General features: G+C 42.4%; 1 protein-coding gene across 4 annotated transcripts in view; it reads right to left on the reverse strand.

The window, feature by feature from the left end:
* Positions 1-25,777, reverse strand: part of LOC102313184 (adhesion G protein-coupled receptor A3) — a 193,059-nt gene that overhangs the window by 60,563 nt on the left and 106,719 nt on the right. For all 4 annotated transcript variants that reach the window (XM_042225375.1, XM_042225377.1, XM_042225376.1 and 1 more), the window contains 2 exons: positions 11,164-11,374; positions 10,426-10,634 (listed from right to left, as the gene is read on the reverse strand). In XM_042225375.1, the coding sequence (XP_042081309.1) occupies positions 10,426-10,634; positions 11,164-11,374 (420 nt within the window). The remainder of the gene's footprint in view (positions 1-10,425; positions 10,635-11,163; positions 11,375-25,777) is intronic.

Genomic DNA, 25,777 nt, shown 5'->3' on the forward strand with positions numbered 1-25,777 from the left:
ATATATTTATAATTTTAATAAATGACAAATTAAAAAGGCATGAACATTTTTTTGTATCGAAAAAATATCGAACTGTGACACCAAAGTATCGAACCGAACCGAACCGAACCGTGAATTTTGTGTATCGTTGCACCCCTATACGGATGTGCTCATTCATGGTATCAAGACAGTCTGTTAAACTACACTTTGGGCAAGCATGGCATTTAGAAGCATGCCATCAGGTGCTGCGGCATAAAACACTGAGGTTTGGTGTCAGGATTTGGCAAAATTTGTAATACTTATAATGGAGGATGAAATCATGTGCGAGAGAGACGCATGCTCCTGTACAGCTGCTCTGTCCTTACTGCTTTGTGGTGTGTGCTACCAGTTAAACTGTTAGCAGTCGGACGTACCGCCCACGGGACATTGGATGGTTTAGGGGACTAATAGGACTGCTAAGGGGTTAATTGCATGTTAACTGCTCTTTGTGTGGAATTTTCTGTCACAGGTGAAGCACATATTTCAAGTCAAAATGAAAAAAAGGAACAATTAAACAGCTGGAAATCTGCATAAATATGTGCCACCCCTGAAATCTGAAGGGCCATTAACAGACTTTATGAAAAGATATACCCCTTTGTCTGCCATGTTATCGCTACCCCTTCAGATGACTTAAGTCTCATTTTCTGCTGTGCTTATCTTCCACATAGAAGCTCACAGGGGGCCACATTGGATCAATATATTCTCCCTAATTATGGCAGAGAAACCAGCAAAAGCAGCAGCAGTTCCACCCTTACAGTACACACACACACACACGCAGAAAACATGCTGGGCCAGGTTGCACTGTTCTTGCATGCTGATGAGACTAATGTGCTTTTCCAAAAACAATAAAGAGGTAAGGTCATATGGCATAGGTCACTGGTTGAGGCGGGATATAAAATAACTTGCGAGAGTTTCGTTTCTCGCGTTTGTTATGAAAATGCCTCTCACCTTTAACCCTTTGGCTTTTCGGATATATCGCTGCTAATCAGCCAGGCGGCAGCAGCAGCAATGGCATTCCGGGAGCTGCTGTTGTCTTGGCTGACAACAGAAGTGGACATGCAGATAGTCAGCCAGCCAAACATCTAGCCAGCCACAGGGCAGAATTGCTGTCTACACTGGCCTAATAGAGGAAAAAAAAAAAGCACTTAATGTGTTTGTCTAGACTGTCCAGCACTGTGCAAATGAGTCGCTGTCCAGTTTAGTTAAATGCAGTTCACAAATACAGCGACCCAATTGAAAGCCAGTGACAGAAACTCAAACAGAGGCAGAGAGAGAGAGAGACAGAAAGAGGCTGTTTACACGGCATGCCCTCATTTCTACCAAGCTGTCTCGGGTTCAGAGAGGGTCGCACTGATGACTAGGGAACAGCTGGTAAAAGGGGATGGGGAGGTGGGGACATTTGACCAGGACAGTTTCAGATCAGATGCCATGTTATGATGTGAACAGCTCAGTTTTTTTTAAGCTCAAATACTGTTTGGATGCGACTATGTGCACCAACAGTGTCCTAGTACATGAATCATTTATGTCAGACGGCCCCTATCGCATGCGAGAGGACAAGCGAGACCTGTTTCATTTTAATCATTTGTGAGTAATCGTGGACTTGCACGTCAGATGTACTCAAGTCTGCATAATACTTCTAGAAAAAAAAGAACTGATTCCCATTCAAGCGCTCATATCTCACTAATTGTTTGAGAAAATGTGTGCCAAAATCATCAACTTGAAAATAAAACCAAAATGTGTCTGCGTCGTTATCTTTTATAAAGACAGCTTGTCAGCAAGGACAGTTTCATATTTCAAGCGAGCGAGTTTACCCGTGTGTAAAACTCTGAGCACCGTTTTGGCTGCCAGTTAATCAGTAACTGCATATAAACGTCATCAAAACAGTGAGACCACCAAATATCCCATTAGCTTTCTTAGCACACAACGGACGTGCGCACACATTAAGTGCAAGAATCCTTTCTGCTGCCAGAAGCACTATTATAATCTTTCATACACTGTGGTTGAGGAGCATACATAATTTGAATAACAATAGGTTAAAGCAATGCAATTTGTATACAGGCTAAAGGAGGGGCACACTGCATTAAAAACAGAGTGTCCGATACAGAGCGCCACACATTAAAAAGGAAAAAAAGTGCCAAGTATTGGCTTACTGTATAAATGCCAGAGCAAAACTGTTGATGTCTGAGATAAATGGTGGTCTGTGAGCTCTGAACTCATTAGTCAGGAAGAAAACAATCTGCATTACATGTCAGCTTATTGGCAAGCAGCAATCTGCTGTGGGAGTGGAGGTGGGCCGGCCCCCCCCTTTTTTTTCCCCATTTCACACCAAAGCAAGTCAGCAAACACAGAGAGTTTAAATCAGAACAGAAGCAACAGAAAGAAAGTCTGCAGTGATGCACACACAGACACACACACAAACAGCAAACCTCATGTGTTAAAGTAACCGTGCCCGACATCAAATTTAAGTTAATGCTTTCAAATGGAACACGAGTGCATTTATTAAATATTAAGTTAAGCCAAACTTGACTGTAAGTGCAGTAAGTTCAGAGTGTAGCACAAACCCGAGCCTCAGCGTAGCTGGTTAAGCCAGCCGCCCGTGAGGAAGCTGCATGGTTGCCTCTCCTCAGAATGAGGCGGATTAGAGTTGGTCTGCCAGCTGCCATGTTTGGAACAAGCGTAAGTGAGGTGAAGGGTGAAAGGTAGTTGATGCGTAGTGAGCTGCAAATAATTAGCATTTACTCAAAGAATTAGCCTAAGCTGTATAATTACGGCGAAGCACAAACACACATTAAGCAGGTTATGTGCAGCCTACTGCATGCTCGTAGAATCATATTTTATATTCTTTATATACTATGATAAGATGCCACCTGTGCAACAAGTCCAGTCATGAAAAATCCTCGCTAAATATTCAGCAGGCAACTGTTAGTGGTATTATAACAAAGTGAAAGCACAGGGAACAACAGCAACTCAGCCATGAAGTGGTTGACCACGTAATACCACAGAGTGGGGTCAGTGGATGGTGAGGCACGCAGCGTGCAGATGTCGCCAACTTTCTGCAGAATCAATTGCCACAGACCTTCAAACTTGATGTGGCCTTCAGATTAGCTCAAGAACAGTGCATGGAGAGTTTCATGGAATGGGTTTCCATGTCCAAGCGGCTGCATCCGATGGATAAGTCTGAGTTTGGCGGTTGCCAGGAAAACGGTACTTGTCTGAGTACACTGTGCCAAATGTAAAGTTTGGTGGAAGGGGGTTTATTGCATGGGTTTGTTTTTCAGGCCCCTTAGTTCCAGTGAAAAGAACCCTTAATGCTTGATGAATTAGAGCGGAGACGGTGGCCTTTTCGTCCAACATCACTGTCTGACCTCACAAATACACTTCTGGAAGAATGGTAAAAAAAATCCTATAAACACGCTCCTAAATCTTGTGGAAAGCCTTCCCAGAAGAGTTAAAGCTGTTATAACTGGAAAGGGTGGGCCAACATCATATTAAACCCTACGGATTAAGAATGGGATGTCACTTCAGTTTATATGTCCGTGAAGGCAGACAAGCAAATACTTTGGCAATATAGTGTATGTCGGTCTCCGTATGTGTCTCAAGTGGCCAATTGTGATGAGATCTTATCCTGTTAAATAGCAAATGCATTATTTTCTTTTGCCGACCCCAAATCCCAATGTGCAGGACAACAACAGCACTACAGGCACAGCTCAGCAGGCTTCATGTCCTGTCACCTGGAGTTATCACGAGTCAACACAAACCATAATTAACAGGGCTTAATTTTTAGCTGCGCAATCGGCCATGAGATTCATGTAAAACAAATGACTAATAATAGTTGTCTGTACTGAACCTCTTATAGCGATCAACAAAACGTGTTGTTGTTTTTCCACAGCAAGAAGCACATCAGTTGAGTGGGTGATCCTTTTGTGTGGTCAAGGACTCATTCGCATACAAACTGCTAGAAGAATTGGCCATATGTTGCCCAAACTTCCTCCGAATGTGGTCTGAGCTCAGCGTGTCCTCTGTGTGTCATTGGCGCATTGGTACTTAGAGGAGTCTGCTTGTGATCAGATCACCAAGGAAACAAGTTAGTTAACAAATTAGTGCCAGTTATGAAAGGGACCTTAAGGACACTAATTAACACATTGTATATCATTTAAGCTTAAATACTTGATAACCACATTTTAGCTGTGTCTGACCAGAAAAGTGTTTTTCTTCTCCTTTAACTCCCAACAAGAATGTCAACATAGCCTAATTGAAAACCACAGTTACTGCACTTGAGATATTTAGTTCATGGCTATTGTACGTATTAAAAAGTGTATATTGTCAAGTGGCCTGTTTTCTCAAAACAAACCTTTTTTTCAATCCACTGTCATCTAACACGCCATCACAAGGCATCGCCACCCTTTCCCTCTGTAGATATCATAGCCTATCATCCCTCTTCCCCTCCCACAACAATGCCTATCAACAGAAAATATCAACATAGTGCTGTGAGACATGGTTGCATATCTAAACAGGTCATCATCGTTACCACTGTAAATCCCTTCATCACCTAAAACACACACAGCAAAGTTCCTTTAGCATGAACACGTCTCGGAGATAGAAAAGTCCAGGGTGTGAGGATAAAGTCGAGGGAAGCAGGAGCTGGGTCTCGCTTGTGGGCGAACAATGAAAGCTGGCTTGTTGTCTCATTATGTCTGCCTTGAGCACAGATGTGGACAAAGGACTAATGAGGACACATAACTTATGTGCTGCTGGAAAAAAACAAAAAAACAAAACAGACTGAGAACAAGAAAACAGTGTTTCTGAACTACAGAGGATCTGAAAGTTGCCGGGAGGTTATTTTCAATTAGCAACACGTATCCAGCACAACTTACACTCTGTGTGCATTAGCCATTATTGCCAAAGACGAAAGCACCAAATGTGGATTGAATTTGAATAAACAACTCCCTTTTGATGATGTTTTCTAGAACACAGCCAGTTGGCATCTTTAAGATGAAGCAGAAGGGCAGAAGGATTTCTGAATGTATCGCTCCTATTCCCTCCTTTTAACTTCATCCTTTATTTCCTTTAAGAGACAACGATCGTGATCCAGGTGGCAGTACACATTTCTGAATGAATCTTATGAATCAAAGCTGATGCAATGATCTGATCTAATATTTGAGAAATGCAGCCGGATTATTCCACCTAGGATAAGGATAAGACAATGAATGGATGGATTCTTAGGGACATTGTGCCCTACAGATATTTTCTTCCTCTCTATAGGAGACAGGACCTGGTGGTCAGCACCAGATGTCAGCAGTAATGTCACAGCAGTATCGGGCTTGCAGAAGGCTCAGCCTGTGAGAGTTAATTTATCTAGATGGGATCCTGTCTTGGCTGGTTTGGTTCAAGGTGGAGGCGCAGCAGCCAAGTGAATCATGGTTTGTTTGGTCATTTTGAAAGTATCTATGCAAGTGTCCTAAAACAGGAGGTACTCAGGCTAGAATGACACAATAAATCTCAGTCTATGGTCCATTACAGTTCAGACACAGCATTAAAGGAGTTGGAATGGAGGTGGGTTGCAAAGTAGTCTGCAGATGCAGCAGAAACTGTAAGCAGGCTAATGCTAAAACAGCTTTACCATTTTGAATGTGTATAAGGAGATCATCTGAACTACAGGCTGGTGACATGGGCTGGCACTGAGATCAGCTAATCTGCCAACCACTGACTAAGGATATTTAAAATATTTCAGCGCACTTTGTCACGGTACCAGACTTTACTCTGGTATGTAAATTTGATTGAACATTTACCACCACAACATTTTAGAGAAAAAAATCCTCTTTACTGTGGGACGTTTAGTTACCTTATTTTCTTTTAGAGATTATGTATGAGAATTTCAGGAGCAGGACGACGCCTCCAAACACGCTCCTTCTGGCTGTCATCTATATACGTTCCCCTAGTTCTGCAAGCTGATCATTCTCGTTTACGTGCCCCACCCTCCCTCCCTTCTTCTTCTCCATTCTTCAACTTCTTCACTTCTATTTAGTATGTGGGGATCTGCCAAGCCTGGGAGCCATCGCCAGTCCTCTTCGAGGTCTTCCCCAAACCGCAGCTCAATTCATGTCAAAGCATTCACTTTTACCTACTAAAACGCTGTCAAACTTAAATGAGGATGTGGGCCCGGCTAGTGAATTAAAAATACAAGTTCATAAACGCAACATGCCATCATCAGAGATTAAAGCAGTGTTTCTAGGCTTTTACTGTTTACTCGTGACCCTGTGTGTAAAAGCAGTTTATAGTTTCCTTACAACTCATGACCTTTGTTACTCCACTGTGGGAAACACTGATCTAAAATGCCAAATTCTGTATAACAGAAAATAGTTGAAACTTGCTTTCCCTCAGTCGGCTGCTGTCACAGTGATGTATTAACAGTTTAACGGTGCCTCAGTCTTGGACCCATGGTTTTGAGTTTTTGTGGGATGGTGATTCCTTTTGGATTTGAGAATCACTTGTGTTTGAATTTTGTTCCCTTTTTATGTAACATAGCTTGTATTGTGTAGATTTTGCCTACACAATACAAGATCATTTATATCTTCCAGCAGTCTCTTGTGTATCTTGGTTAAACAGTATTTAGTCAGTTGCCTTTCGTGTTCTGTCCCACTCTTGTCTCGCTTCTATGACTTTGTCCTTTAGCATCTCCTCTGTCCAGTTGGTCTGGGTTCTCCCGTTCCCTTCTGTCTTTTTTCCTGTTTTATTTTGTTAGCGGTTGTTCTCTGTGTCTTAGGTTAAGTTTGAACTTTTATCTCATTATGTTAGTTCATGGTATTCCTGGTACCCAGATTCTCTGCTTCTGACCTGCCAATGTATCAAACTTTTTTTTTAGCAATATGAGTTACTGACATTAAAGCTGGATGGCTTTCCATCCAGATCCATGATCTGCCTACAACACGGCCAATCTGTCAAATCTTTCATTGGTCAACTTCTTTTGCTTCTCATTCTTAGAAAGCTGTTAATATCACCCACCGATACTGTTTGGGCTTTAATGGTAAATTCTGCACTTGGTGGATTGTATTGTAACTAAAGGATCTAAACAATCAGCCTACCATGACTCTTTCATCTGTCATCATCTTCTCATTAAAGCCATCATCTGCAAACACTAAACAGTACTACAAACTTACCCTTACACTGTATGACTCTGCCGTGTTTAACCAACAGGTCTCCTGTTTCACTTGAGGATAAAACAGAGGATCCACCACTCTATAGGAATCCACTTCCCTTGACATATTCGTTATATTGTTTACAGTGCATGGGGATATATCTCTAAACAGCTCTTCCCTTATTGGACCTCGGCCTTGGGCCCTTTGTTATGATTGGATACTTACAAAAGCCAGCCACCCACACCATGTCTCTCTTTCGTTCTAAAGGTCTGCTCCTGCATATTAAACAGTCTGGACCGCTGCAGCAGTAAAATGCATGAACTCCTTCATCGACATTATCTCCTCAGGAAATACATGCATAAATAAATGAATCCTGCTACCTCCGAGACAGCACACCATACTCAGCATGGTTACAGAAGAGGGGTGTGTCTGGTAGAAGGGGTTAAAAGGTTGCTGGGAATGTGGGGTTGAGGCTTGTCACTGTGATGAAGACTGATGATGAGGCTGCATTGCTGTAAACGAGTGAGTCAGCCCTCCCTTCAGTCAGATAGACACAGGCTTGCAGGAGGCAGATGGGGGAGGGGAAGGGGGGGGGGTGCAAGAGGAGGAGGCGGGACAGAAGGAGGGAGACAGAGAAATGCATGGGAACTGTCCCCGGTGCTGAAATCTGTAACGGCTGCATTGTAACAGCTTCATGTTCAGCCCAGTGCAGGAAAGAGAGAAAGAAAAAACAAAATCCAAAATAGAGGGAGACTGTCTTTTTTATACCTGACCCACATCTGAAACAACTTGTATCACTAGTTGGAATGTAACAGGTCAGCGCCACCTCCCTTCCAATGTCAAAAAAAGAGAAAAAGTAAGGCATTTGTTACACCTACACCAAATTTTCAAAATCCATTGCAAGGAGGAGTGTAATATTTGCCCAAACAAAAGCTCAGAGGCTCTTGCAGTTGAGGTTTTCCACACAGATCCTGTCCAAAAGTCATGTCTTTGGCATTCTGATCACAAAGCCAGGGGAGGATATTCTCTACCGTGTAATTCCTTCTGAGCCAAGTCAAAAAGATTCTCATTAGAGTGCTTTTTATATTCCAAACATCAGTGCCCAGGGACAATTGTATTAGGCTGCCATGCTATTTGTAGACTAATCATCTCCACACACAGACACAGTAAGAACTCAATGGAAAAGAAAAAGTCAAGATCAACAGGAATGGGATATTTCAATGTCCAACATCCACCCACCCTGCATGTTCTTTGCTAACCCTGACAGACACTTCAACTGCACACTGCAGACAGTTGATATAAAAGCATTTCGGGGTCAGATGTAAGGGAGGTGATACAGCTATGCAAGACACCAGCATGATGGCTAAGCCATGACTTGACACCCAGAGAATAAAAAACACATCACGGTCACCTTGTTTAACTTCACCCACAGCAGCTGAAATGTGGAACTCTGCTCAACTTGTTACTCTGATTTTGCTTTAGAACACCAAAAGCAAGAGCTGAGCTTAAGCTGGTCGCTGTGCTTTTACTGCATTAGTCACAAACGGTGGTTTCACCGATGGAGCCCCCCCCCCCCCCCCTTGTGAATACTGTAAATTAAAAATGGTCAACTTGCAGTCGGGCTGTAATTGGCAATTCCCCTCAGATTGACATGCAAAAGATTATGCAACAGGTTTAGTACTTGCAGAAGCCACCCTGGGCTATAAATATCCCTGTTGCAATAGTACAGTATTTTAGATGAGACCATCAGGAGAATGATGTCACAAGTCCGTAAATAAAAGGTCCTTCTTTCTTGGGCACTGCAGAGAGCAGGCGGGTGTGGTGACTGCATTATTAGACGCGCAATCCCCGGCGCGAAAGCTCACATTAGACCACGATGTGGACATTCCCGTCACGGCTTTCTACCATCGCTATGACTACCTGCTACTTATCGTACGTGTCTTGAAGTTCAAATCATTCATCTGCAGCCGGGAAATTTGAGCAAAATAATAATAATAATAAAAACGCCGATCTAGCGTTTATTCTGACAGTCACAAGGTGCCCACTGACGGTGCGCCTGCCCAAGCCTCGCGTTTGATAGAGAATACATGTGCAATGACAATCTGACATCTGCTCTCCATCTGACAACAGCTCAGTGTTCTCCACAGATACCCCACTCCCCCCCTCGAGCAACACCCCCACCCCTTCTCCACCACCACCACCCCATGCCGTTTTTATGTGCCGCTTTCCCCCTCGTGCCCCACTCTTTTCCCCCCCATTCCTATGCGGCTGTTTTTTCTTCTTCTTCTTCCTTTTTTCTCCTCCATCCTCGATCCAGCTCATTTCCACACTCGGAACAACAACCAAATTGAACAGCGGCTTCATAAAATATGCAGATAAAAGGAAAGACAAAAAAAGAAGCAACTCGGAAAAGCACCGACATCTCAAGCACAACACTTTTCATGCTCTGCCGAGGACTGACCTCCCAGTCTAACGAATGCCACTCTTCGGTAAACATCCGGAGGATTTCTTTTCATCCAAAAAAGCGGACCAGGCGCAGCAGCTCTATGGAGCGACTGGGCGATGCGATGCCATTGCGCTTTTGGTATTATCCTCATGAAATCAATTCGAACAGAGGGACGTCGTCGGAAGAAGGCATCTCGTCGGCGTCTAGACCAACTTGAGCGACACAGATGAACGATCCTACGCTTTGCAGTCCAACATTTCTTTTCTTTTTTTTCTTTCTTTTTTTTCTCTCTGCGATGGTTGCAACCAATTAGCACACCACTTGCGCTCGGAGGCGAATAGCTCCTGACAAGGCGCTCCTTCTCTTGAGCATCGCTTCTATTTCAGCTGCTGTGCTGCTTTTTGGAAAAAAGGTGGCAGACTATACAACACCCGCAACTTTCCAGGATACGGGGTGCGGGGGGGGGGGGGGGGGGGGGTGAGAATTTTTTTCTTTTTTTTTCTTTTTTTTTTCTTTTCTTTTCTTTCCTTTTTTTTTTTTTTTTTAAGCATGAGCGATACTCCAAAGCCAATAAATCCCCGTAACGCATTTGACAAATCTTTTCCCTCTGCTGAAGAGGAGCAACAATAAAAGGAAGCGTTTAAAGGTCCCTTCTTAAAACACGTGACTCCAGCCTATTCCACGGTGAAAACAGATGCATTTGATCCATAACAGGCCTTAAGCAGTGGAGGAAGCATTTATGTAGTGGTTGGGGGGAGGGGGGTCATGGTAAAAAAAAAAAAAAGAAAAATGAATGACACCGGTACCACACAGGAGACTACTCACCATTAGCACAGCAAAGTTATTATGGTGGGTGCAATGAATGGTGGTCGTGTTGCCCCCGGAGCCTGTTATGTGGCAGCCCTCTGCCCTCCAGCCACCGTGTCCATCCAGCAGGTCAAAATCCCAATAGGCTGCGGTGGGGTCTACACCCAGCGCGAAGTGCCTCAGAGCAATAGTAACAGAGTGCACGGCGCTCCCGAGGCTGCACCCATCTGCAAGGAAAGCAACACATTCAGTAAAGGAAATCATGTGGAAAGTCTGTAAGTGCTGTGGCACAAAAAAAGCATGGGCATGTGAGGACGCACCCCCCCCCCCCCCCCCCCCCGGCCGCTATACACACACACACATGCACACAGGCTAGACAAGTGTCAGACAGCTGACTGCAGGTGATAGACTGGTGTGTGAAGTGTTGCAGTTAACTTTCATTTCAAATCGAACCAAAAAATAATAATATTTTTGCTAAAACATGGTGTGTTTTCGGACATGATGCAGCAGCGGAGTGTGCAGGGTGATCTGAAGCACGCGCTGCTCTCTTTAATCAGAGTAAATGCAACCGCAACAGAGTTCTTTCATTTATTCCGGAATACGCACGGGAGCGGTGTGTCAACATGTTGCGCAGAGCAAACTGATGGACTACGGCTATGTCCGCGTGTGTCTGCGTGTGTAAAGCATGTCCGTGTCGGCAAATACAGCACGGCGTTGACATCACAGGCATGATGATAAAAATGGATTTCCTCTTACCTAATTTGGTGAAAGCAACTGGTGTTGAAACGCTCCTACGCTTCCCGTCGTCTGCGAGATTTGACGAATTGCCGGTGCAAGGGAAGAGTTTCCCATTGCGAAACACAATAAACTGCAGCTTGCAAGTGGAGTTATCAACAGATTGCAACGGCGAGGAAGAGATAGGCGTACCAGCCAGCGGTAAATGGATTGAGGCGACTGCCACTGAGTTCTGCGGATGGAACAAAAAAGAAAGAGAGAGAGAAGAAAATAAAAATTAAATAATGTGTCGGTGATGCGCTGTGGGAAAAAAAACTCTGTTAAAAAAAAGAAAGAAGAAGAAAAAACTGAAAAAAAAATCCTTTCCTCTCCGGGAGTGGAGGCGACCATAGACCAAAAGTGACCAAGGGAATGAGAATCACGTTTGAAGCGCTCTAGTGCGCCTATTTGGTCAAGCTCCCTGCCGCAGAGGTGGAAATGGTTCTTACCATTTCAGCTTGAGGGCACATCAACACTGCAGCTTGATTTAAAGAGACAACCGGTCTGACTTTATCTTCTTTTTAGCAACTGTAAACACCAAAGAACACAAATAACATCCCTGGCAAGATTTCTTTTTTTTTTTTTGGTGCTTGGGGGGCACAGCTTGGGAATGCCAAAGTGAAGACTCTCGCCATCTTTAAGCAGAAGTAAATCCAAACTGTAATGTAAACCTGCCTGTAAAATAAAAAAAAATCCCCACCAGAGTTGCATTCAAGATCCACACTCCCTCTGATTTGTTATGACCTGAAGCAGATCATTTTATATTCTGACCAAATAACTAAGTATCCCATACTGTCCAAGAAAGTCTGAGCTACAATCAAGATCCAGCAGCCCCACAAGAGCGGCATGATTACAGCTTCGGGAACTTTGGCAAAGCTCACGATTTAGTAACTTGACATCCTGGTGGACAGAAATGTTGCTCAAGGGTGTGTGGACCAGTGAGTGACTGCATTTAGGACAGGACAGGCAGCACTTAGGCTGCCAAAGAGCAAGTTTAATCAGAAAAAAAGGCTTCCAAAGTGCCACTGTCAGCATGTGTGGCCACACACACTTAACTCTGCGCAACTGATATATCTGCATCAGCTCATGAATTCCACATGCCATGCACAAATACAGCGGAGGGAAGTGTGGCGTGCTTGGAAAGTTAAGCAAACGCGTGTTTAAAAAGAAAAGGCTTTCTGCTGACATTATCTGAGCTGTGATTTTATTCAGAAAAGTGATAATTCTCTAGTCAGGGACCTTCATCAGAGTGTGAAGCAGCGATTAAACAAGCTGACATCTTTGTTGTTGTTGTTGTGAAGAAGTGATTACAACAGAAAATGTTCTTTCAAATGAAGCCAGCACCTTGGGTTATTAACAGAATTTGCGTGCCATGAACAGATTTCTCGGAAGAAGCAAAATGACTGACCCCGCACATTGATTCATCAGATGACCCTGATGGAGAATGATGCTAATGACAAGGCTGCTGATGATACCCCTTCATAATAGGCATAATGACGGCATCTTGCTTGCGGCTTGCTTTCCGAATGCAGTCTGTTTTTAATCAGCTTTCAATCGCTTCACCCTCCCTGGCGTGAGAGGATCAGCACTTTGAACCTAAAGGGGAGGGAAGCTTCCTGCCAGAGATGAATGTGGATGCACGGAAAGTGCCCTTACAGTTAATGGGTAGCTGCTTAGTCAGATGTTCAGCCCAATCAATGCCGAGGAGGAAGATAGCCAAATTTCTTAATCGAGTTAATCAAGAGCTTCCTTGTCCAGTATTATGTTGATTACAGTAACCGTGGCGTTTGTCCAGCCTTTTATTCTGCTTTGTCCTGATCGTCCTGGTTCCTTCTGTATCCTAGAAAATAAATATACACGGGTGCCAAAGAGCAGCTGTGTGCTTAAGCACAGTTCTTTTTTACGTCCGACGCACCACGGCAGCATCAGCTTTGTTAGCTATTTGTTTCTGCGTTGACTCACTCTTGAAAAGGTGTTGATTTTCACCCTGCAGGGTGTGTGTGCATGTGTGTGTGGAGGGAGAGGAAGAAAGACAGAGGATCTTTGCCTTGAAATTTATGTTGCATCATTTCCTTTCTGTGAGCAGCTCAAGCTTGGCAGTCTGTTTCCAAGACGTCACAGGATACAGACATCAGGGATGGAGTCAGGGAGGATTTCAGCCTAGGTGACGATCTAGGTGGTGTTAAACACGGGCCCTGGCGTGCTATTCGAATGCAGTGAGCACAGATTCCGAGTGACCCATCATCCCCAGGGGAAATGTTTTCAAATCGCACAAATTCAAAAAAGAAACCTTATCTCGTATACTTGTCTCTGCATCTCTTCCTACATCTTTTATCCCTTTTTATGTGGCGTATCAAAGTGATTTACAGCCCGGGGTGTGTGTGTGCGCCATAAGCCATGGCGTGCGTAAGGTCCCATTCTCAGCAACAATCTATGTTCCTCCTGAGCAACCTAAACAGCTACATTTCCTCAACCCCAATGCCACCAGGGACCTCACACTTCAGAGTTGATTTAGCTGGTTGTACCTCAGCTGCCTGACCTTCCTCCAAGCCCCTCCCTTTTTTAACAGGGCAGCATGCTGTAGTCTTAGTAACCATAATCACACGCTCCCCCCCATCTCTCATTCTAGCCTTCCCCCTGCTTATTCTTTTATTCTTTTCCTTATAGAGGGCAGTTAGGTGAATGTCAGCAGTCACCTCCTATTTCAAGCTGTTCCTTGCTCGTCCACCTCCCTCCCTCCAGCCTCCTCCTGCCTGCTCCTTGATGCACAGCCCTGCTTGATGGAACCACCAAGCTGCAAAACAGCCTGCTGGGCAAAACACAACAGCGGCGTTTGACCTGGGGTGGCCACCAAATCACAGCATAAACATCGTGCTTAAACACAGATTCCTGACTTTACAGGAGCGATTGCTATTTAGACAAAAGAGGTGGAAAATTAGGAGAGCCACTTTAGTGTGCGATCCAAAATTAGAAAGAGCCACAGCTCTGTGCCTTTGTAGATATATCTGTGGGAGCGATACAGCTATTTATTTGCGCGGGCGGAAACTTGAAAATTAAGTATGAATGGAATGGATTTAGCTCAAAGGGCAGCTTGCTGAGCTCGCCTTCAGCCAAGAAGAACTGCTGACAAGCACGATGGGAGACTTGCATAATTTTTCTGTTTCTTTTTTTTTCTCATAATCATTGGCAGTCCAGTCAGCACAGACGTGGTCAAAGGCGCAGTGTCCATGACAAATAGGTAGACATCAGGAGACTTCAGGGGGATTGTTTCTACCCCTGATGTTTTAGAGTGATTCTGAAAATAAATCACAGTTTGCTCAGAAACATTTTTTTTTCTCTTTAAACAAAAAGCTTGTACACAGGATGCTGCCAGAGCTTATTCAATATTTGAACACACTTGTATCTCCTGACACCGAAAATACAAATAAAAGGAAACACGGCTCTACAGCAAATGACTGCTGCTCGCGAGATTCAAATGCGTTTTGCTCTTGAGCAATTTTACGCCGTGGCGTTGTTAGCGTTACCTATCAAGACAAATTAAACACAATCCCACATGGTTGCCATGCCAACAGGAATCTGTTTCCCCCCCCTACATGAGTTGTGTGGCGTCGTCGTGTTGTGTTGGTTAGTTGGTTGGGTGGGGGCATTTGAGCAGATATGAAGCAGGAAATCAGCGTCTTTGGAGAGGCTGAGCTGTGCTTCAGCTGTCAGCCACGCTCTCCTCAGTCAGCTCTGACTCAAACTGTCACATCACAGTGTAGTGGCGTAACAAAAACATTCAAGAGGCCGCAGCAGATGGACAATACTGTCTGACTGAAAGGCCGTTTTGGATTACAGATTAATTAATGAGTATGTGGTGGATAAAACTCGTGAATTTGCTGCGAGGCGACTGATAAAGAGCCATAAAAGAACCTTAAAAGGGGAATTCACATTTCCATCATAGTGCTTTAATGCAAATATTTGAATTTCACTGGTCAGTAAGAGTTTGTCGCATTAGTCAGTCATTGCCACGTCAGCGTAGCCTACGTGCCCATTATTAGCGAAAGCAAAGATAACCGTGACTCACTACAGTGTGCCTTCTGAAAGAAAACATTTTTATGCACTACCACAATGATAAGAAGCAATTTGCGCACACTAAGAAAAAATAATTATTCATTGCTCTGACTCATCTCCCATCTACAGTCGGTACCATAAATATTTGGACGGTGGCACTTTGTGTAATTTTGTCTCTGCTCAGCACAAAAGATTTGAAATGAAGCAATCAGGATGGGAATGAAGCTAGACTTTCACCTTTAATTTAATTTTAAGGGTTTTAACAAAACTATGCTCTTACTTTTGAGAGCTGACAGCCAGGTTCTGCTGTTTCCTGAGTGTTTCTTGAAAAATTAAAGGCGATAAAAGGTATGGAGTTCATTCCAAGTATTGAATTTGCATTGGTAGTATTTGACAGGAACCCTTGATATGTGATCTGAAGTGTTGTGGATGCACGAGAAACCTAACAGCGAGACGATAGAACCTTTAGGAGTCGCCAAAACTACAATGTTTGCTTTTAAAATTAAACAACAAAGGCCTAAAAAACCACAAGACACAATAAAGTGGATAACTGAAGAATTCTTTTCTTAGTAATAAAAAAAGAAGAAGAAAAAAAGAGTTAAGAAAAGTCAAGATTTGCTTTTTTCTGTTTCTAAAGAGGATTTATACATTAATGCTGAAAGAGTGAAAGGTCAGATTTGGACTGGAAAAACCTGCCCAGCTCTGCAAAAAGAAGCGATGATGTGGAAACAGTGTATAAAGTCAAACGCTACAAAATGTAAAGAAACAGAACTCCAAAGTGCAGATAGATAATGACCCAAAACATCATTTAAAAAACAACCCAAGAGAATGTTCTCAAATGGCCAAGTCCTCAACTGACCTCAACTGAGAATGCATTTTATTCACTGAAGACACAACTGAATGCAAAAACATGCGAACACAAGCAGTGGCTGAAGGTAAAAGCCAGACAGAGCATCTCAAGGGAGGCAACGCAGTATTTTGTGATGCCCATGGGTGACTCCAGGCAGTCACAGACTGCAAAGGATTTTCATTCAAGTATTGTGGATAATAAGTTTAACTCTGTTGCTTTCTCCAATTAGTTTTAAACGTCTAAAATTGGAATGACTATCGCTCCAAATCTTTAAGGAGTCTATAAAACGGCTAATGTAGGGCTTGTAGTTTTGGAAGGCTCAGACCCAAAGTATATAGTTTTGCCTCTATGGAGCAGGTTGTTAAAACAATAAATTCCTTATTTGCCTTGACAGTAATCTTGAATTTAATATTAAGCTGAAATTTAGAATTTGCTTTAACTCAAGTTTGGTTGGCACCGGCCTGTGTCTTGCTGACAAGTTTGCCATTGTGTTCAATGCTCACTGTCTCACTATCTCACAATACATTTAAATGATATCCTTAAAGAAGCGATAGGCAATGGACTGCATAAATCAGAATTTTGGATTTTGTGAAAAATGCCTAATTAGTGAAACTGAAACCAGCGTTAGCAATGAGAAGGACTTCTCTGAACAGTCCCAAACAATCACCACCTTTTTCCTTGGAGACGCTTGCATGTGTGAAGCTGTCAGACTAACTGAAAGAGCTCGGCTTTGCAAACATCAGCACTGAGCAAATCGCTGCGCTGTGTGAAGTTTACTGTTTTTGAAAGGCAAGAAGTGGTAGAATTGCAGTACCATATCATCATTTTGATACATGCTCCGCAGGCTTGAACTTTTCTAAACATTATCTGAAGGAGGTCAGTACACTTAGTCAGCACCGAGTGATGCTTAATTGAGGCAGTAAGGAGCCTTGACTCTCAGTTTATTACAACGTCCCTGTGTGTCATGGAGATTCAAATGCTAAAAGGTAGCTAACACTAGCTAGCTCACGTTTAAGTATTAGCATGAAGTAGGACATTTTTAAAAAGTGATGAAAACTGCTGAAAGTAACTGATCTGTGCTGTTGTTTATGTTTCCAATGGGTAAAAGGACAATAATAATAATGTCACTGCCACAGCTTTAGTTACTGGTGAAAGCTGTAAGAACAAAGACCACCGCTACCTCCACCACAGCGCTGCCACACACATACATAAAGTCCTCTTGAAGTTGATCTGGCTCATGCTTTACTGTCACCACTTTCTGTATCTTATGCTCTCGCTTCTTGACTTAGATTCACCTGCTGGTTACAGAGACAAGATTAATGGTCGGTCATTCGGCATAGCAATAACAGCTGGCGATCACACAAAGTGGGTGTGCTAGCACTGCCTGAGAGGTGAAACCAATTCATAACTTTGGATTATGCCAAAGGGTCCTGTCCTCTCTCTGTTCAGACTGCCCCGGTGGATAAATGTCTGAGTTCCCCTTAATTCAATACATGTACAACCTCTGACTTTATACTCTTTTCCAGATTTACTTTCACTTATTCCAGGTCAGCAGTCTAGCAGTGAAAGAGGACATGACAGCTATACAATTAAAGTCATGTTTAGGCTTGAAGTCATTAATAGATTTCTCACTTTTGTTCCACTTGTCGGATAGCTTTATTTCAAGCACGCTGCATCTGAAGCCTGGAAACAACATTGCTGCAGTGATATCAATTGTCGCAGCTTGCTGCTGTAAAGGCAGATTTACCCAGAAAAGGGTGCATTTGACTTGAACAATATGATTAAGCACATCTCCATTTGAGGAGAGACGGGGGCAGAACAATTGCAGTCTCTTTGGGACTTTTTTCGATTATAATTTAAGATCCGCCACACAGGTGGAATGGATGTGAAGTGGTGTGTGTGCGCTTCACAGATTGAATTATACAATTACTTTCCACCTGCCATCTGATGATTTTTTTTTTTTTGTACATGTGGCAACACTCTCAGCTTTGGCAAGCCAGGGCCAAGTATTGATCGCATAAATGCACGTCGTCAAACAGTTTGCAGTTCGTGGGACTGAGGTGAACTCTGCAAATCAATTGGAATGAAATAATGAAACGAAAAATGAAAGTGTAACCTTCACAACTGATGTTCATGCTACCATGCATCCAAACACTGTAACGCTAGCACACATCCCTATGTAGACACATGAGTTTAAAATATGTATCATGTTCCCCTGACATGATCTACAGTTTGTATTAGTTGATAGCAATATCCAGTAAGATATGATGGCACACAGAGCCTCCTCCCATTTCTGATCTTGTCACCATGGAAACCTGCTTATTAGTCTGCATGAATTAACAAGTTTCCTCCACAGAGTGGAGGGCTAGCTAGTGCTTCATGTGCTAAGTGCCTTTACATCAACATGGGTATGCATGAATATGTATGACGGTGGGGAACCGGGGTCATTCATCAGCAAAACTCGAGTACAACATGGTAGAGTGGGATTTCTGACTTCCAGACCTCCGCTCGGGGAACATGATTAACCATCCTCTGACCGGCGGCGGCAGACACGAACCGTATTTCAAAGATTTTCTTTTTTTAAAAAGCAGACATAATTAATTTTTTACATGTAATTTGATCAACCCAAGGAAAGTCTAAATATTCCATTTTCTTGTGAGCGTGATGCAACATGGAGTGGTCTGCGAGCTCATTAATCATAATTTAACACTCGCACTGTAGCACTGGCCTCTTTTAGGGCTTCTCTTACACTGATGTTGCGTGCAGGGCCTTATGGTTCCCTGGATCCCACCTACACACACCAGCTGTTGTGAGATTCTAGAGAGGTCAACACCATCTGCACACAGCAAACACAACTCATGCTGTATAGAACAAATAACGCTTTGGAGATCAAGTGGATCCATTCATGTGCAACCAAAAAGCATTTTGGGGCTCCTGTGGTCCCGCGACTGTGGTAGATATTGCAACCATCCGACTGCTTCCAGCTGAATGGCAAAGCATAAAGGCAGTGAACTGTACATTATAAATATACACACGATATAAAATTGCTCGCTCAATGCTCAATACGTAAAGACGAAGGATGCATAATGGCAAATCCTCATGAAAGCATTTATGCCATAATAACATTTATGCACAATCAGGTGTCACTGCGTGGTTAAAAAAGGTATTAACTGTTGGTTTACTAAGCCATTTTCGTTAATCAACACAGCATTATATAAAAATGCAAAAGGTTTCATTTAGCCATAATGTATTTAAAGCTAATGGAATTGTCCTGAGATGCGATTGTCTTTAATGACCTACTCTCTCATTTTGCATTTAAGCTCCTCTCCTGGAAAATGCTCCTGGGCATCAGCACAGCAAATCTAACAGATCTGGGAGGGAAATGAAAGCAGAGGAAGAGGGGAAGGAAAGTGCTGTATATTTTTGCCCTCTTGCACCATATTAATCCCTTCCCACTAATCCTTCAGCTGAACCAAATAAAGCTGTAATGGCTTTGATGGCCATTTTTGGCTCACCAGGGTGATGATGAACTCACTGGTCAAAATCACCAATTCAATCCCTTGGCCAGATTTTTAAAAACATTCATTATTATTATGTCCCTTTTGTCTCCATGTGTCTGATAGACTTTCACAGACTACACGAAGATCTGTGATTGTTCGGCCACGAAGCAAGCGCAGACCTTCACGCCTCAAACATGAAAATACAGATGAGAAGTGTAACAGAAATATCTTTAGAATCAACAGATCAAAAAAAGCCAAAAAAAGAAGAAAAAAGTAGGCATATTCACCAAACCTGCTCGGCTTCTGCCCACTGTGCTTACTCACACTGACTTTATTAAAAATCTAGCCTCCGCATTTTAAAGTCAGTAAAGGGTGAGTCTCTTCAAACAATAGTTTGAAATAAAATGTCAACAACTTAAGGCAGATGCCTTTGAAAAGACAGGGCTTTGAAATGTTTGAAGCTTGCTTCTCTGCAGAGGCTTCTAACAGTAGGTTAGTGGATTTCACTTGCTACCTAGATAACCACAAGACCAGCCCTCAACAGAAACACTTGGAATCCATCCAACAGCTGCAACCGCTTTGTGTGAACAGATGGGAAATGTGTTTGGGCTGTGGAGACCAGCACAAAGAGACTAAAAATGGCTTGTTTAGAACGTCGACTTGACCTTGTTTGTCTTAAATTAGGTCTGGAATGGGAACTGATATATGTCAGCCAAGATGTGAAACACGCTCGTGAGCTGCACATCTTTTCCAACAAACTGAACGTGGAGCAAAGAGAATGATAGTGTGAGATAATCCAGGCTATTACTAATGCTGAGAGGTGGTATAAAGGGGCTGGATGGAGCCTGGATCGACTGTCATAGGGCGAGAGGCGGGGTACGCCCTGAGTTGCCAGCTTTGACACTTCAGAATTGGCGGGGGGGGCAGTAGCCAGTAGCATCCATGCGCTTGACTTCGAGGTGTCGCGGTTATTATTGTCCGGCCGGAAACGGCAGCCCAATTAAGGATGGTTTAGCAATTTTTTTGTCCGGGTGGAATTTGGGAGAAATTTTGGGAGAATGGTGGCTCCAGGAGATTTTTGGGAGGGGCACTGAAATTCGTGATTCTTCCAGAAAAATGGGGAGGGTTGGCATGTATGCGGCTAACACATAGATGGATAACCATTCAATTTGATTTTCTATTCAGTTTTATTCATATGGTGCCAAATCACAACAGCAGCCCTAACTATATGCTTTATTGAAAAGGCTAATCTTAACCAGCGTCTCTGTCTTCTGAAAAGTTTCTAAAATAGAGCCAATCAGAATGTGGGACATTTTCTCTATAAGTGAGATTGGAGACAAATTACAAAACAAAACTATGCAGTCCCAAATAAAAGAGAACACCTGGTCAGGGTATGACATTGCCCAGTTTCTGTATTCATGCCTTTTGGTAGGTTTTTGGTTTAGAGACAAACAAATAAACTCAGTTCAACAAACAGACAAAGTCTAAACTTGAATTATTTAGTTTTAATTTAAATATTATAGTTCATTTTTGCTTTATATTTTAAATTAACATGATACAAAGCAGTAATCAATTTTCAGTAGCTTGTCTTTATGCACACTTTGATTTTTGTTCACAGATGTTGTTTGCTATGCTGTACAAGCCTCTCAGTCTCGGTCACGCTGAAGAATCCAAAACACAACACTCTTAGCAAGGGTAGGAGGATTTATTGAAGCGCACTCGTGCCTCAGATGCACATCACTTTAATCGATCTGTTTAAGCATTACCATAGTTCAGACCCCCTCCCCATGCTGTAATCAATGACAGTCCATCCACTGTTCCACCCCCCCCACTCCTACATGATGCAGTGGAACCAAAGCAAATTGACTCATATATGTCTCAAGTAGCGGAGATGAAAGCTTCTGTTTCTCAATCAGGTCCACCATTTCAGCGAAAAGACCGACAGCAAATTCTCCAGCGCCATCTCATAGTAAGATGAGAAAAAGAAAGATGATTGGAGCTTAATTTGAGCAAACGAAATCCCCGGGGATCTGCACTCAATTCATCAGCCATTTAATGTGTTAAACAAGGCTAATAAGCTGGTGTCAGTAAGCTGCCTCTTTAGCACAACTGCAGCAAAATACGCCCTGATCCATGTTGTCATGGAAGTGGTGCTACGCAACTTGGAAACAATCATCCAGGGAATTGTCTCTGCCTACACAGTGCAGTTTAAAAACTTCATGTGATATTTTTTTGGGTGGGGTTGAGGCCTTTATGAAACTGCAAACAGGAAATTATAAGTGGGGGAGAGAAAAAAAGGCCAGTGGTTGAACTTAAACAAGAAACATCTTAAACTCTACCCACAATACCTGATTTGAGTCCTGGTTTCTGAGCCAGCACAGTTCAAGGTGTCATCATATTTCTCCCACTTCCCCCAATAAGCCATTTTTTTTTTTTTACAATTGTTGTTATGTCATATAACATGTAAGCATACTGAATAAACACAGGCAATCTTAACGGCGTATTCTCTACTACTTTAAAGGTTAACAGATCATATAACAAAATACTGCACAGTGTAGAAAACCCACCCAGGAGTCATTTATTTTGTTCTTGTTAGTGGACTGTTGGGAGTCTCAGTATATACTCAACACATAGTCTGATCTGTGCCAGAGTCTGGTCTTGTAAGTCGTTAACAAATAAATGAGACACATTTTCTCCATGTGCACCCTTCATTTAAAAATAAATGCAACATTTTCCTTGTCATTGTCCAAGTCCACCATCACTATCTAAAATTAATGGCTGCACATAATGATGTCAATGTTAGAACTTTTACATTGTCACCCATAGCGCATTATTCAAATGGGCAGACTGATGATTTGGATGGAGCAGAGCTTACGTGAGCCAATCTAGCCACTGCCTACATCCATCAATCTACAGAGCCTCCACTTGGCCCAGATTAACATCAGACAAGAGGGCACACTTTGAAGATTCTGTTTAAAAAAGTGATTAGCTGGGAGCCAGCCATGCAGCCCAATGGGGACTTATTAGCCATCCCACTTAGTGTACACATTGACCACCGAGAGACAGGGAATGAGGACGGGAGGGGAAGAGAAGTCATTCATCACAGATATTTGTTTTCACCCTGATTAGGAAACAAGCAATGTAATGGTGTTAACAACCGGCTAACCTTTGTCTCATCGCCTTCTTTAACATATGTTTGAGAATGCAGCTCTTGGTCCAAGCTGCAGAGCCTCTAAAAATGTCCAAGACAGAGATTTGAAGCAATTGCGTATGATTGATTTTTGTAGCTGTTCCACATTGGACAGCACACTAAATGATTTATAGCTCAGGTCTTCTTCTCAGAGGAAGTGGCAGTTCTTTAAAAGCTCCACACTCTGTCATAGCTAAAGTTAGCTGTGTGTATGCACCCACCCGTGTGTATGCATACAGTGATATCAAATTCTGACATTCACGACAAGTGAAACTTCTATCTTACAAAAGTCAAGAAGGAGATTTTTGAGAGCAATTTATTGGGAGAGGTCCTTGAACCCTGCAGGACCAACAGTAAACAACATAATGTATGCCTAGATGTACAGTGTGGCATTTCTGTGAAGAGGCACGACTCTTGCCTCTACTTTGCAAGTGCCAGGCTGAAGTAGGATCAGCTGTGGTAATGGTGGAGGGAGAGGAGGGGGACGAATAAGCTCATTGGTGCTGTTCCATTTGTCATGAGAGAGACACTATCTAGCTATTTGTCTGTGATCCTTTAACCTCAGGGTCACCGCCGCTGGCCATGTTTAACTCCATCAGACTAAGGAGCTTGCCACATGCCCCCAGCTACCATCGCCATGTCACAGCATCTAAGCTACATGGATCTCAGGGGTTGGAGCTAATTGGTCGCTTTTCAGGAAGCCTGTCTCCATTGGTCTCATCAGGAGAAGTTAGTACTATCATCAAGGTGTCATTACCCAGAGAGAATTGACCATTGTGGCAGTGATGAAGAGGAAGCAAAGATCTACTCCTTTCTTTGCCCTGAAATTCATTTAAAAAGCAATTTGACTTGCTGCTTAATGCTCCTCCCTTCAAGTCGCATTACTTTAAGAACTCATTTTCATGTCCTTGAAGAGTGGAAAAAACAATTCGTACTTTTCAGCAGCAACTGAAAAAATATGCAGGACACTTATATAGATTGTTTCCAAGATCACTATATTTATTTATTTATTTTGTTGCTTTTCAAATAAGTCAAGCATTATTCAAATTGGGTACTTTAGTTTGCAAAGCTTCATACAAAATCCATTAGTAGCTGTTCATCACTTTTATCTTTCACATTTTTCACTTTTTTTTTTAGAAACAATAGCAAATAATTCAATGTTATTTTTTTTCTTGAAAAAAATATTACTAAGATGTTCTCTCAAGGTGGTGATACTCAGTGAAGCAGTCATCTAATTCTTTTTTTCTCTTCTCTGCAAAATTAATCTATAACTTCCAAATTGTTTACAGCTTTTTGAAAATAAAGTATGTACATATATGTACATGTGTGTGTAGATATATATGTATGTATATGTATGTGTGTTTGTTACTTGTAAGTTATTACTGCCTGTTACCTGTGGTAATGCAATTTATAATTTATATATTCTGTATTCAGTTATGAAGGCTCTAATTGTTGTTTGCGAGCTGCCGTTTAGATGCTTGTATGTGCCCGGGCTGTTGATGGATCTGTATGCAATGATGGGCGTAGCTGCGGGAAGTTTATTGTTTTTTTTGTTGATGAGTGAGTATAAGGGTGGGATTTAATAAGTTTTCTTCGTCCCACTCCTTTTTCAGGCAATTTTTGTTTTTTGTTTTGTGAATTTAATGTTCAATATAGGTTTTGTTGTGCCTGAAAATGAACAAATAAATGAATGAATGAATGAAAGTTCTCTCTGTTTGTTTTCTTCAAGTTATTCTTGGATTTTTTTAATTTTACCTTGTGTGTCGTTTTTGTTATTCCCTAACACGTAATAATCCAAATCAATGCAATGTAGGCGCACAGCTAGAAAGACTCTTAATCCTTACACACGTGAAGTAGAATCTGAGTCAAGGGACAGTTTAGTTTCATCAGACGCAAATCAGACACGGAGCAAAATGTGCAGATGGTACACTGGTTCTGTCTCATCCACTCAGTATAGGAAGGCTGCTAGTGAAATGATGAAAAAAAACAGCTGACTGAGATGTTGGCGGTGACTGTGACACCTCCCTCCACCAAGCTCCTGAAAAAAGTGAGCTGCAAACCTGCAGCCTCCAGGGGGCTTTGTATAAGAATGGATGCTCGACGGTGGCTAGCACCAGCCAGACGTTAGTTCCACTCCAGGGATGGACCTGCCTTTCCATGTCAGTGTAAATGTAATTTTCACTCAGCTAAAGCACCTCAGGTACCCTCTCGCCTCACATCCAGGATTAAGTAGTGAGAGCGAGAGTCAGGAAGAAAAAAGACAGACAGCAACATGTGATGTGAGAAATGAAAGCAATGTGTGGCAACCTGTGCGATATGCTTTCGTGCATGCGGAGTGTGCAGTCATGCGTGTGTGCATATCGTCAGGTGCTGTGGCACCTGCAGTTTGTCCCATTTTTACTCCATTAAACTGCCATTCATCCGCACAATGCATGAAGCACTGGGCGATCAAATCTAATTCCGCATGGCCAATATTTTGAGGTTAAGATCTCAAAATCCATTTAACCACAGAACCAATAGGAAGTTCAGAGAAGACTTAAGACTGCATGTATTTTACTGTGTAAAATACTTTTTACTCTGTAAAATACCAAAAATAAAGTACAGTAGCACACTCTTATTTATTTAAATAACTAAAATTTACATTTAAAAATTACATGTATAGACATGCATGCAGTCTTAAGAGATATACTGAAGTTTTAGCTGAAGGCTGTCTGGTTTTGTGTGATATCCAGAGCTCTCTTTTTTTATCGGAACCCACGTACAGCAGCTCAGCTAACAGTCTGGAGATTTTGCGATAGACAATGGACAACTCTATCAGCTATCAGCTCAAGTTGCAGTGCTAATGCTAAGAGCAAGCAGTACTCTTCAACTGCAATAATGTTTCTTCCTTACGTGTTAAATCCACATAGTTTATACTGGCACACCAGATGGCGAGTATTTGTATTTTTATTGTAAAACATAAAAATAATGCACAAAAGGATTTAATATTATTGTATTGTTGAC

The sequence above is a fragment of the Haplochromis burtoni genome, unplaced genomic scaffold, assembly GCF_018398535.1.
Source record: "Haplochromis burtoni strain Fernald_Lab_line unplaced genomic scaffold, NCSU_Asbu1 Contig_170, whole genome shotgun sequence".
NCBI lineage: Eukaryota > Metazoa > Chordata > Actinopteri > Cichliformes > Cichlidae > Haplochromis > Haplochromis burtoni.